This window comes from Halyomorpha halys, unplaced genomic scaffold (genome assembly GCF_000696795.3).
Source record: "Halyomorpha halys isolate HHAL.00 unplaced genomic scaffold, Hhal_1.1 Scaffold473.1, whole genome shotgun sequence".
Lineage (NCBI taxonomy): Eukaryota > Metazoa > Arthropoda > Insecta > Hemiptera > Pentatomidae > Halyomorpha > Halyomorpha halys.
In genome coordinates this window covers 541,607-554,815 of record NW_027113075.1, presented here as the reverse complement: position 1 = coordinate 554,815, position 13,209 = coordinate 541,607, and the positions used below count along the sequence as shown (strand labels likewise).

The window sequence follows — 13,209 nt, the reverse complement described above, 5'->3', positions numbered from 1 at the left end:
TTTACAGCCTACAAATTTAGTACTAGACTTAGCTCCCAAAGCAATCAGGAAGGTCATTTGATATGACCTTTTCATGGTTACCCAATGAATATTTTTACAACACTATGTATTTTATTTTATAAAATAAGGAGAATGGCGCAAAGGATGAAGAGTTACAGAAAAAAAATTATCTAAACCCAAACCACACCTTATGGTACAATTGAAACTGAAATAGATGAAGAATCCTTAACAAATCTGTTTGTTGCTCACACAGAAAAGTGAAAAATTGATTGTTATCACCAAAGAATTTCCTTTGTCAAAAACATTCGTAAACGTTCAGTCTTGTGATTTTTTTCCTCCCATTCAAAATCGTTCTCACTTTTATTACTATCACTACTAATTACTTCTTCACTATTGTCCGAAACATATCTGTTAATTGTTTTTTATTTTTCTGAAACTATTTGCAATCACCTCTTTTTATTGACTACACGCCCAATAAGCATGGGTATAATAAGCTCTTTGATGATAAATTCTCAATTGAAATGCGCATATATATGCAATCTGGTTACAGTTGCCAGGCGCATGTGTGTGCTTTTGATGCAAATGGGTTAATTAATTGATAAATATTATTTTAATTATAATTATTATTACTTTGAATATTATTTAATATTATTTTGTTTCCATTTTCTTTAGACTAAAGAAGACATATTTCAAAATCCTACTATTGAAGATTATCAATCATCTTTAGGGTTAGTAACTACTTGAGACAGAATTATGATTGTAATATTTTTGTTGCCTAAAATATTATTTACTTTTTAAAGTGTTGATGTGTATTTATATATTTTACAGGAGCAACCATTTGAATGTCAAAAACAAAATGACGATGGTGCGCAGAAATAATGTTCAGGTAAATTGTGTAATTTTGAGCTTTAGCCTTTATGAGGTTGCATGCAAAACTACTGAGATTTTTGAGGTTCCCATCTTCCACTCTAATTTAATCTGATTTGGTATTACAACTGTGGTTACAAATTTGTGGGTTCTAGCTGCCTCAAGCAGCTAAAACGGATCTATCCACTGTTGCCTTCCAGTTCAAAACAGGCCAGGCATGTTATGCCTCTGTATCTGCTCATCATTGTCTCATTCTATCTCTTCTTCTGAAATGGTCCAACTTTCCTTCCAGCTGCTTTTTAGTTAGATTCTCCTCTTTCATTCTAGCTACATAACTGGGTCAGCTCAACCTGTTAATTGTTATCCAGGTTATTTAAAATATAAAAATGTATTTATATTATATCAGGTTTCCCTTACATACCATACACTTCCCTGTCAGTACATATTCTCTATTTAACCATTACCATTAAAATAATTGTCCTAAAAATTCTATGTCATAGCATTTTTTACAGTCAGTTATTTCTTTTTCCTTGATCTTTCATGTGTTCTATGTTTGAGAGGCACATATGAACAATATAATACAATCGATTTCATTCATTATCATTGCATCCTTTCATTCTTTTTCATTCATTATAATTGGTGGATCAATTTAGATTGTACTTCCAACTCCTTCTTAGAGATTGCCTTGCTTAGTAGTATCATATATATCACATATGTTCATGAAATCATTGAAGATATGATAATATGTAGGCATTTATATTCTATTGCCTTCTTGAAAATGGTCCTAAGGCTGAAAATCTAGTTAACATTTGACCTCCAGCTTTAAAAACCTACTAATTTTTCTTTTCACAAATGATTTAAGTTTCTTGTAAGGGATATTAAAAAATAATAGAAGTAAGTTACATTAATAATATTATAATATATTAATATTAATACATTAATAGTTAGCACATTAAAGTATGTTTCACTTTTTATGATTAGGACATATATCATAATATATAATACCTTTCCTCTGTTGGTTCTTAATCGTTTTTCCGGCCCACATTGAGAGTTAAGTATGCATTTCTTTATGTAGATTTTTGATTCCTTTCTTGAATGAATGAAGAATACCATATTCTTGGGATAATATTATTTTTCAATCACTTCCTTCATTTCTTCAAAATTTGGTGGATCTTGCTCTTGCTCATCAGTGTCATTATTTTTATCCTTAAACAGCATTAATTTTTCACCTTCATCATGAGTATCTTGGTTCAGGATAACCTTAAAATGTTGATTCCATTGAGGTAGTATAGCATTTTTTTTCCTGTCAGCACATTTCAATCTTTATTTTAGGTTTATACCCTGTTATGGCTTGGTTGAACTTGAAAATTGCTGAATATTTCTGAGTTCTTTTATCTCTTTAATCTGCTTGTGGTGCTTGTATTTTTCTTCTTCCTATAAAGATTTTATTATTTTTTTCATAGGTCTCTCCTCCCTATTAGTGTAATGTCTAATCTATGAACTGTAATAGTTCACTTTATTCTTCACCAACATTGATGTACCATTGAATGTTACACTTTAAAGATTCTACTGTATTTTAAATACCTTGATTATTATAACTTTCTCAATGCATTTTTTTTTTTTTTTTAAGTCTAACGATGCTGGTAATGCTGTTGTGGCTCTTAATAGATTGGAAATACTCAAACTGTTCAAAGAAAGAGAAAAACTTCTTATCAGCAAGTAAGAAACAATATAATAGTTACAATTATTTTCTCTCATTTGCCATTTGAAGTGGTCTTAATTCACTAGCACCCTAACAACTTGATTTGTTTATGTTTGGCTCTTTGAGTTTTAATTTATTCAGTTTATTAATATTTATTCTATTTCTGAAGAAATTTTTTAAATTTCAGGATGGTTCGTGACCAAGGAAAAAAAATTGTATCCAAGACTGGAGAGGTAGATAAACTATAGCTTATTTTCTGCTATGGAGAATGAATTTTAAAACTTTCTTTTCTTTTTTTTTTTTTTCATTTAATTTAAGTATTATTTATTTTCTGAATAAATTATATTGAATAAGGTTTATATATTTTTATTATATTTTAAGCATATCAGTAAATTTTTTTTAATTTTACATTTTTTAAAAAGGTGTTTTTGAAAGTTGTGGATTAAGTAAATGGTAAGATAATCCAATTTATGTGTGTGTGCATGCGTGCAGATAAAAAAGGGAAATAAATATGTAGATATGTCTTGTAGGTTTCTAAAACAATTTTTTTTCTGTAAATATCTGATTTATTTTTCAAAGAAGGAATGATGGACAAGCAATGTACAACTGTATTTGCAGTTTTTGTAAATTGATATAAATGTGTACTGGTGTGTATGCATTTTGTTAGTTTCAAATCAATGAATATTTTAAGGTATTATTTGTTCAAAAATTATGGAAAGCTAAAGTAAGAACAATTTTTTTTCTTGGGAAATTCTTAAGTATAATTATATGAAATAGGTTTTCAGTATTTTCAGTTGTTTTTGGCACTAAAAAATTTCAATATCAAAAATGGCAGTTGATGTTTAACTTCATAATTAGTTATAGAATAAATTCATTGCATAGCATAAAAATTATTTATTGAAGGGATAACTTTAAACGATGAATGAACTTTGTCCGATATCTATTGAGTGTTCTGATTTGGAAAAATAGTTAGCTAATGAAAGAGACAATATCTTTGCGAGGATTCGATAGAAGGGGAAAGTTCTTCATGGACTGTTATTCAGATATAATGTGCTCTGGATTTCTGCTAGCTTTGGAAAAACTGTTAACTATCGAAATGATAAGTATTGTTATTCACTTTCTCGAGCATAATGCACTTTATTCAATTAAAAAAATATTTAAATATAATTCAATTAAAACCGATTGCCCATTTAAGACTAAGCAACATTTAGAATTACAAAACCCTAATTAATTCATTTCAAGAAAGTATGTTTTAGTTGAACCGATTAAGCAAAATTATTTGCTGAATGGAAAAAAATAAAGGAGCAGCTTATTTAATAATGGCTCTATGGTGTACAAGTGGGTATCTGGTTCTCACTCATAATTGTACTCATGCCTCATCAAATTTTTCAACCATGGTGCAGATACTTTGTTTTCTGCCCTGATGTCACTATTAAATTTAAGTATAATGAGAATATAGCTACTTTTTAGAAGTTTGAAAAGAACTTCCTTATTGTAAATAATTTTTTTATTACTGAACTTTTTTATTCTGTGATCTATGGATTTGTCTTTAAAAGACTTAGTTTTCAAAAATGCTTCAGATAATTGAATAAAATAAACAAATTTGAAATATTGTTCATATGCATCACTTAATGTGTTGTGGACGATAAATGATTTTGTAACCCCTGGAAATATTTTCTGGATGATGCCAAGTGAAATATTATTTGAACACTATCAGATGCATTTTCTCAAACTTGTTGAGTACTATTTAACAGTAACTATTTTATTCAGTTGGCAACTTAATGCTGCCTCAACTCTTTAGCCTGCTTGATCATGCAAATTACGAGCAGCCTTACTCATGAAAGGATGGTTTATAATGCAGAACTTCATAATAGCATTGGTTCAAATTCCTGAAATTTTTAGCATTGTAGATTCTGAACGAAAGAGGCGAAACTCAAAATTTATAACATTAGATAGTTTAATAGTTTGTCTCCATCATCCTGGAGAGCAATAAACTAGGAAATATCAGGCCAAACTAATAAAGTTGAAATGTGTCTATTTCACTATATTAAGATTATCAGTTGAAGTTGAAGTATGGTTTTAACAAAAGTGGTATATATTAGTCATTGAAAAAAAAAAAAATGAGTATGTTGTTTCTGACTTTTTAAGATAACATTTTAAATAAACACATTTTTAAATTGGTAAACATCCAGCTTAGATGATTCATGAGCCCTATAATAAATAAGGTAAGTTGCTAAATTTAAATTTAAATGAACTTTGAATTTTAAACGTTTATAATTAATTATTTGTTTATTTTTATAACTATTATTTTATTAATTTTTATACAGTGAAACTTCAAATAAAGGACAACTTTGTTTAACATAAATGCATTTGAAACACTCAATGACAGAATCTCTCCACTTCGGATGTGGATACCAATTTTCTTCCTGATCAGCACTTATGTATATTATGTATCTTACAGGATATATGTATCTAACGAAAGGATGTTTGAGACATGATATTCCTGGAATAATACTTAGATTTTTTTTTTTAAATAGTATAGAAATTGAATTATTATTTTATTTGGAAGCCTCACAGCTTAAGTTAAGTGATGATTTGTAAATAATTCTAATATTTCATTTTTTTAAATATTAAAAAAATGTTACCTAAAATAGAGCATAAGAATCATGGAAACAATTTCACCTTTCAATAGTACTTTTTATTTCTCACTAGATGCTTTTTTTAAAAAAGACAAATAATTTTTTCTGTGGACTCTTCAATTGATATTGTCATAGGTATTTTTATCATCAATGTGATTATTAATTGACTAAGTTGGTAAGGAATAAGTGTTTTTTGTAAAAGAATATGGGGTATTTTTCACAAATGGAAATGGATTAAGAATTCCTAAAATAAGTAGCACAAATAATGAATGAATAATTTATTTAAGAAAGTAGTTCTATTATAGGAGACATACAAATTAACAATATTATATATTATTATAGGATAAACCCTTTCTTGCCTTAAGTTTTTTGTGATACTACTCCTGTTATCTACAGATCTCGTAGGAATGTTATAGTTCTGACAAAACACTACAAGTCTTGAGGGTTAGATATGTTAATTTCTTCAGGTTTAGTTGGCTATTTTAAGTGCTGCAATCCGTTGAAGGTCAGAACTTCACATTCACACTGAATGTAGCCAGTCTTTTCTTTTATGTTTCTGGGCCTAGACCTCCTAGGTATCCTCTAATTTCATCTTTTTAAGAATATGTTTTAGGGGATAGTGATCTGTGAGAAGTCCCATTATTGTTCTCAAAATAATAGAGTGGTATCTTATATTCTAAAATGAATTGAATATCATTGGGTGAGAAGCCGAAGGTTATGGGCTTTTTCATTTCTTATATAACAAGAAATGAATACCTTGGCATTCTATCAGGAAATAAGCACCTGAAAACCTAGAAGATGAATCTAATCCTAATAAAGTCTATCCAGTCCCATCTCTAGTCCAATACTCTGTACACCAGGCAATCCTAGCGAAAGTAGAAAAAATGAGAGAGTATACAAGGACCTGCTGCTTATTTGGAAAGGATCTTGGAGATGATGGATTTTTGTGGGAAAAGGAAAATTTGGTTATTTCCAGACAGGTGTTGAGAGGTGGCTCCAAGGTTTTTATACAGAGATGTGAATGAGTAAGTTTTGAGGTATAATACGAAAAAAAAAATAAGAGAGATGTTCTGAACTAGTGAGGATAACCTTAGTTTTATCTACAACTTGTATCAGACTGTCCATGATTACGTGGTATTGATGACAGTCTACAGTTTGCATGTTGCTCCCAAGTATGTCATAAGGGGTGGTGGAAGGATTAGTAAACTATATCTGCCATTACAATTTCATGGTGAAGTCTGGTAAATTATAGTGTAGATGAAGTAATGGTGATAGTTTGCAGGCAGATAGTAACTAAGACACATTACTAACCTTAAATGTACAAATCTTTCTTTAAAAATATTTCACTGTAAGTTTTATAAATTACACTATGCTTGCTTACACCTTGTGGTAGAATATATATACATATAATTCTGATGTGAGTAGGATTGCAATGGAATTAATATTTCTGTTCTATTCAACAGCTGTTCAAAATCAGTGGGGCTCCAAGTGCTTTAATTTAGAACAAAACCACTAGATGGAGCAAGAAAAATGACAGTGTTATTTAGGCTGACAGTGTACTAATAAATGTTTGATAGGATCCAGTGATTTATATTTGTATATTTACATACGTTTGTAAATTGTCCTAAATGTAAAACTAAACTTTTGCTGGTCAGAATTTTGTTGCTTCTAATTATTTTGTGACAAATTAAATATGTATTGTAGTAGAAGAATTCATATTATGTTTGAAGTATGTTATTAAAATTATAACGTATAATTTTTGATTCTCGCTCAATTAACTAGGAAGTAAAATTGAAGATCTAAATGGACTCAAAAAGCTTATATAGAAAATAAAGAAAAAAAGGCCCCGGAGTAACATTTTACAAATATGGATGACTAGCCAAACATGTCACTAATAGCTATTCACTGTCCTATAAGTCTGCTAAAAGAATTGTGAATAGATATACAAAGGTCAAAATAAAAAAAAAATAAAAATCCTTGAAAAAAGCTAAAGAGTTAAAATGAGAACCATTTATTAGACACTAAGGCTACCAAATCCTGTCATTTTCTTAGTAACTATCTGTTGCCTACTTTATGATACAAGACATTGTTACTTCCAGTAACATTTATAGGGGATTAGATTTGTATTTTATCCTGTAAATTAAAAAATACAAAGTGAAAAAAAGTGGTTACCAAAAGCAATAAACTTAGATCTCTAACCTTTTCATACCTTTAATATTTTTTTGCTGTTTGTTTTAGCTGTGGAATGAGGATACACTTTCAGATGAACCTTTGAATTACTATTCAGATAAGTATTACATAAAAAGAATTGGTAGAAGGAAACCTTTATGGGCTGAAAGTAAGTTCAAAATTGTAAATTAAAATAATTTTTAATGGACTGTTTGTCCTATCTGCATATTTAAAGCAAAATAGCTTTTGAGATGTACTTGGGGCTTTTGTGCATAAAAAAAAAAAAATCTTTTTTACCTATCTTATGTTAATCTTGTCCCTTATTCATTTGACAAATCATTAAGGGTAGTGCGACCATTACAAAATCAAAAACTGTATTTTTTTTTCTGGAGTTAATGCAATTCCTGCTAACTTCCTGGCTCCTGTAAGTGATTCAATTTTTTTTTTTAAATCCTTACCAATTAGGCTTTTTGGGTTTCCAGATTATTAGATTGACATTTTCCATGCTAAATAATGTGACAAATTTTACTATTTATAATATATTACAAAAAATGTGTAATTGTTCAAAAGAAAGAGTCAATGTATTACAATTTTAATATGTTAATGGCTTATTAACTAATTTTATTAATATGAGAAAGAATTGGCTGCATGACTAAGACCCTTTCCTTTTCATCTCTTAGCGTCTCATAAAAAGTAACTTTTTTCACCTTTTGCTAGTGATTATCCAAAACTATTTGTCCTATCTGCATATTTAAAAAAAAAATGTTTGAAGATTTTTATCTAGAATCTTAGTAATAAACAAAATGATCAGTCTATAATGTAAAAAGTGAATTTCAGACCAAACTACTGTTTATAATTATTAATATATTGTGCTACAATTTCAGAGGAATATAATAAGAATAAAACAAAACAATGAACAAGTAAATCGGTCTAGTTATTCTGAAGCAGTGATTCCCAAAGTGGACACTACCACCCCCTGGTGAGCGCTGCAGTGATTCAGGAGGGTGGTGATGGTCACAGGTGCATTTGGGGCGATGAATAACAAGTCACAGTCAACTATTTCACTGCTGATGAAAATAGAGCCGAGGATTACTAAATTGGTTGTAGCATACCTGGTTTATCCTTCTCATTTAGATGATTTCAAATGTTCTAACTTTTTTTGTATTACATTCTATTCTGAGTTCAATAAACAGTTTCATAATTTTCGTGTTCAATGTTTATAATTTACACCTTTATTTGCTATATTTTACGAAAAAAGGTAGAAACATTAGTACATATATATTTCCTATTAATTGCTATTAAAAAATTGATTTCCAGGGAACGCTAAGTAATATTTTTCCTGGAAAGGGGGCGGTAGGACAAAAAAGTTTGAGGACCACTGTTATAAAGAAATAATTACTTCTTAAAATTCACTATAATAAATCTATCTTCACCTGAAACTGAAATTATTTTTATTTCATGAGTTGTAGTGAAACACACTTCCTTGTTAAATTTTTTTATTTTAATATATCATTAACAACCTTTCAGGACTATCGCCCCATCATAAGGTATTCTACTATACAAATTCATCATATTCATACAACGATACGATTATTCAACAGCAAAATTTTTTATTTAAAACAATTACCTTAATATAATTTTATCCTTGCATTTCATTATTAAACTGGTTTCCTTATTTAGTGTTAGGTATAACAGTCACAGTAAATCAATATTGTTGTAAATTTGTTTTTAAATAAATTAATAAATAAAATTTTGTAAATAAAAAATAAGGAGAAATCTTAAAACATTGTATTAACAAGACTTGAATTAAGGTTATATTTACAGTAATGAACCTATAATATGAAACTTTTTTTTTTTTAAGTATGATTATAGACATTTTTTTTTTTTAAATTATGATAGTATCAATATTTTTGAGATATAATAACTTCAATGTAACTTGTTCTGTTTGATCTTTAAAAAAGTTGCACTACCCTTAAGGCAGGGGATAAATTTGTGTTTGATTTAGTAATGTGTGTACCTTAAGTTTTTAATTAAATGTTTGGTTATTTATTAAAATAATTTGCTTTCTGTTTTTTCTATCATCTATTTTCTTTAACCAGGATCCATCACAAATGTTATTATGGAATTTCAAGAACAAATTCCCTCGGATATCATTGTTGGTTATTTCCAAGATCACGATCATACAGATCCAACGAGCATAGCTGAGTTCTTAGGTCAGTATTCAGTTGCTCACCTCATTTTGAAGTTAACTTGATTTGGATGAATTACATTTTAATTTAAAAATTTATAAAATGATTCATTCTATACCCCTAAAAAGTAATTGAAATGAGTGTGACAAAATAATCGTTCATAGATTTTTAAATCCACCTTACTTTCAATGTAGATTGCATATTTTTATCTATAGCTAATCTCTTTAAAATAATTATGTTGTATCAGAAAAAAATATATATTTTTTCTGATTGTTCAACTTTATGAAGAAAACTGATTAAAAATATTGTAACCTAAAACATCAAATTACCATAAAATTACAAAGTTTGATTTTAGTTTAGATAAAGTTTGTTAGAATTGAGTACCAAAATGACTGGTATAAATTCCTTCTCTCTGAAACTTTCCCATACAGTATACTCCAAAAGTAAAAATTATAATAGTTAAATATGTTCATTTAATCAGATATTACTTTGTTGTTAGTGAGTGGACTTTGTCTACTATTTATTACGCATAAAAGAACCATTCCCATGTTGTAATAATTGATATGTAATTTTTTTCTGACCAATAATTTGGAATACATTCTAGAATGGTAACAATTCAATTATTTATATTTCTCGAATTGAAGTACTAATATTAATTATTTGGTTATTACTGGAAGATTTCTAACGAAACCTTAAATTTGTCTAATATCAGTTATTAATTACTAACCTGATTTTTTTTTTTCCAGGTAATGCTTTTCTAGATGACATAGCAGTCGAGGCAAGGTGATCCAGTGTTTCGATATCTAGTCTTAGATCAATTTGATAATTAATAAATTAATATTTAAAGATTGCAGTTGATTTAAGTGTACAACTTTGCTTATAATTTTACCAGGTGGCCTTGTTGAGTTAGGATTTGTGCCTATACATCTTTATCAGTTGCTCATCCTCAAAGTCCGAGAACTGATTATTTACTTATAATTCAAAGTTAAAAATTGAAGATAAAATTTTAAAATACATAAAACTCTAGAAAATGTTACTGTATATATAGATTATCAAAGACGTGTGCCAGTTACTTGATGAGTTACCAAAAGTTACTTTAATAAATTCAGATATTAACCCAATAAATAATCAGGTTTTGTTTTTGTCTTAACATATTTTTTTTTGTAATTTATCTCATCTTTTAGTTACATTATTAAAATGTATATTTGTAAATAATTTTTTATGTTATTTTTATTTGTGTATATTTATGTATTGCATATATATTTGCATCGTCAATTGTATAATTAATATAATAAATAAAGTGTATATGCATATGATTTTGAAACTTAGTCCAATCTCTAAGTAAATAATTAAATGTGTTGTCATAAATTTTTACTATTTTGAATGACTATTGATCTCTTTGTTTCTTTTGGATATTTCGCATGTAAAAAAATTATAAAAGATATTCAACTATAAATGATGAATTTTTTTTATTCTGTTCTCTCTCTATTCCTATAGTGTGTTTTAATATAGTATTTATGCTGTTTTTTTTAAATTGCTTTTTGTTTCTAACTTATAGCTTAAATTTTATTTATAATCATAAAAATTCTTTCTTGAGACTGGCAATTTTTTACTAAATAATTCAAAACATTATCCAAATTATAGTCTCAAAACTTTTATTGTTTTTACACGTCCAACTATTCGGCCATCTTCAGGGACAATCTTAATTCACTATGAAACATATTATTTAATCATTCCAAACACTTCATACAGGCTATTCTGCCCAGGTCAAAACATTTTTATCCAATAAGTCAAATATCCATTAAAAATTACAGTCAAAAATATTTCTCATTAACCACTATCATACACTTTTATTACAACCTTACTTGTACAAGTAATACATCATAAAAGTGTATGATAGTGGTTAATGAGAAATATTTTTGACTGTAATTTTTAATGGATATTTGACTTATTGGATAAAAATGTTTTGATTGACCTGGGCAGAATAGCCTGTATGAAGTGTTTGGAATGATTAAATAATGTTTCATAGTGAATTAAGATTGTCCCTGAAGATGGCCGAATTGTTGGACGTGTAAAAACAATAAAAGTTTTGAGACTATAATTTGGATAATGTTTTGAATTATTTAGTATTAAATTTTAATTATTAAACTGGTAATTATTCCAATACATCCAGCATCTTTACCTGGTGGCTAACTGAGGGTGCTATAGCTGCTTATGAATATCAGGCCTAGAGTGGAAACTTTTATCATTACCATAACTGCTCTATCTATATATGCAAAAGGGAATTGTTGAATCTTTGTCCAAAATAAACTTTTGAATTACTGGACCCATTTACACGCTTTTTTTTTTCCAAAATTTTACTTTTCGCCATGGGAAGATTTTAAGATATTAAAATCCCTGAATTCTCCAGAAGAAAAAAAGTTATGAAAAAAAAGCTTTTGGTTTGTAGCTCAGAAAGTATACATTTTTTTTTAATGGTCATTGTACACCAATTGATTCATCTCTTTACGAATAATAAAAAAAAAATTATTGATTCTATTAAGCTATATCATATTTACAAAAAATATAAAAACTTTATGTGGCTTGGGGTGTAGTTGGTCAACATTTTTTTTTTTTTTTTTTTTTAGGGAAAAGCATTTCACATTCGTTTTTTGTGTTGTCAAACTACCAAGTACCATTTTGAATAGAAATTAAAAATTGGAAATTTTTCACCATTTTGGTGAAAAGTTAAAACGTTAAGAGGAAAGGAATGCAACCCCATTAGAAATGTAAAAGGTAGCGATGAAATCTTACTTACAGACAAGAAAATTATCTTTGGCTGATGGAAGCAATATTTCCAGGAGCAATTCTCCAAAAACCCAGAAACAGATACAATCAGCCTACCAAGGAGCCATGGCAGTGGTAAGAATAAATGGTATGGAATCAGAACCTTTTCCAATTGCGAGAGGAGTTAGTTAGGGAGATAGCTTATGTCCCCTTCTATTTATAAATTTAATGGATGAAATCCACAAAATCTGCAAGTTACGAACCGTGTGGACAATTGGGAAATGGAATATATTTATCCTTGTACAAAGCCTTTTATATGCGGATGACATAGTCATAATAGCCGACACCAAGACCAAAGTACAACAAGCTCTGTTAAAATGGGAAGAAGAGTTGCTCAGGAAAGGGATGCAAATTAACACCTCCAAGAGAGGTTTTAATTATAATACAGAACTTAAAACCACCCTAGAAAGACGGCAACTCCAGTGGTTTAGACATGTCTGTCACATGAATCGTATAAAAGTATTCGAGGCTCAACCCACAGGAAGAAGACCATGCGGTCCAGAGTATACTTACATACCAAGAGTATATCCAAAGAATTGGAAGTAAAAGAGGCAAATCCTCCAATGAGATGAACAGGGAATGGGAAGAGTGGTCACACTAGATTACTAAGGCTCCTCAATGCTAGCTAATGGCATAAGAGGAAGATGAAGAAGAAGGAAATTTTTCACCTTGATTTACTTTTTTTTTAAAGATTTTTTTTTCTTCCAGTGACTATTGATCACATGTTCGTTCATAACTCCTCTTCATTTTATCCAATTCCTATGTTAATAGAACTGTTGGAAAGCTGAATGTCTGCTCTTTTAATTCAAATAACACA

At 28.8% G+C, this 13,209-nt stretch overlaps 1 protein-coding gene across 16 annotated transcripts in view; it reads left to right on the top strand.

The window, feature by feature from the left end:
- Nucleotides 1-10,935, top strand: part of LOC106683215 (uncharacterized) — a 34,275-nt gene extending 23,340 nt beyond the window's left edge. For 4 of the 16 annotated variants that reach the window (XM_014424529.3, XM_014424535.3, XM_014424525.3 and 1 more), the window contains 8 exons: nt 673-728; nt 829-886; nt 2,498-2,586; nt 2,757-2,802; nt 7,447-7,546; nt 9,477-9,590; nt 10,313-10,349; nt 10,459-10,928. In XM_014424529.3, coding sequence (XP_014280015.1) covers nt 673-728; nt 829-886; nt 2,498-2,586; nt 2,757-2,802; nt 7,447-7,546; nt 9,477-9,590; nt 10,313-10,349; nt 10,459-10,471 — 513 coding nt within the window. In that variant the 3' untranslated portion in view covers nt 10,472-10,928. Of the gene's footprint in view, nt 1-672; nt 729-828; nt 887-2,497; nt 2,587-2,756; nt 2,803-7,446; nt 7,547-9,476; nt 9,591-10,312; nt 10,350-10,458 lie in introns of all 16 variants that reach the window. The other 12 variants (XM_014424536.3, XM_014424532.3, XM_014424528.3 and 9 more) reach the window with 8 other exon arrangements.
- Nucleotides 10,936-13,209: the final 2,274 nt, after the last annotated feature.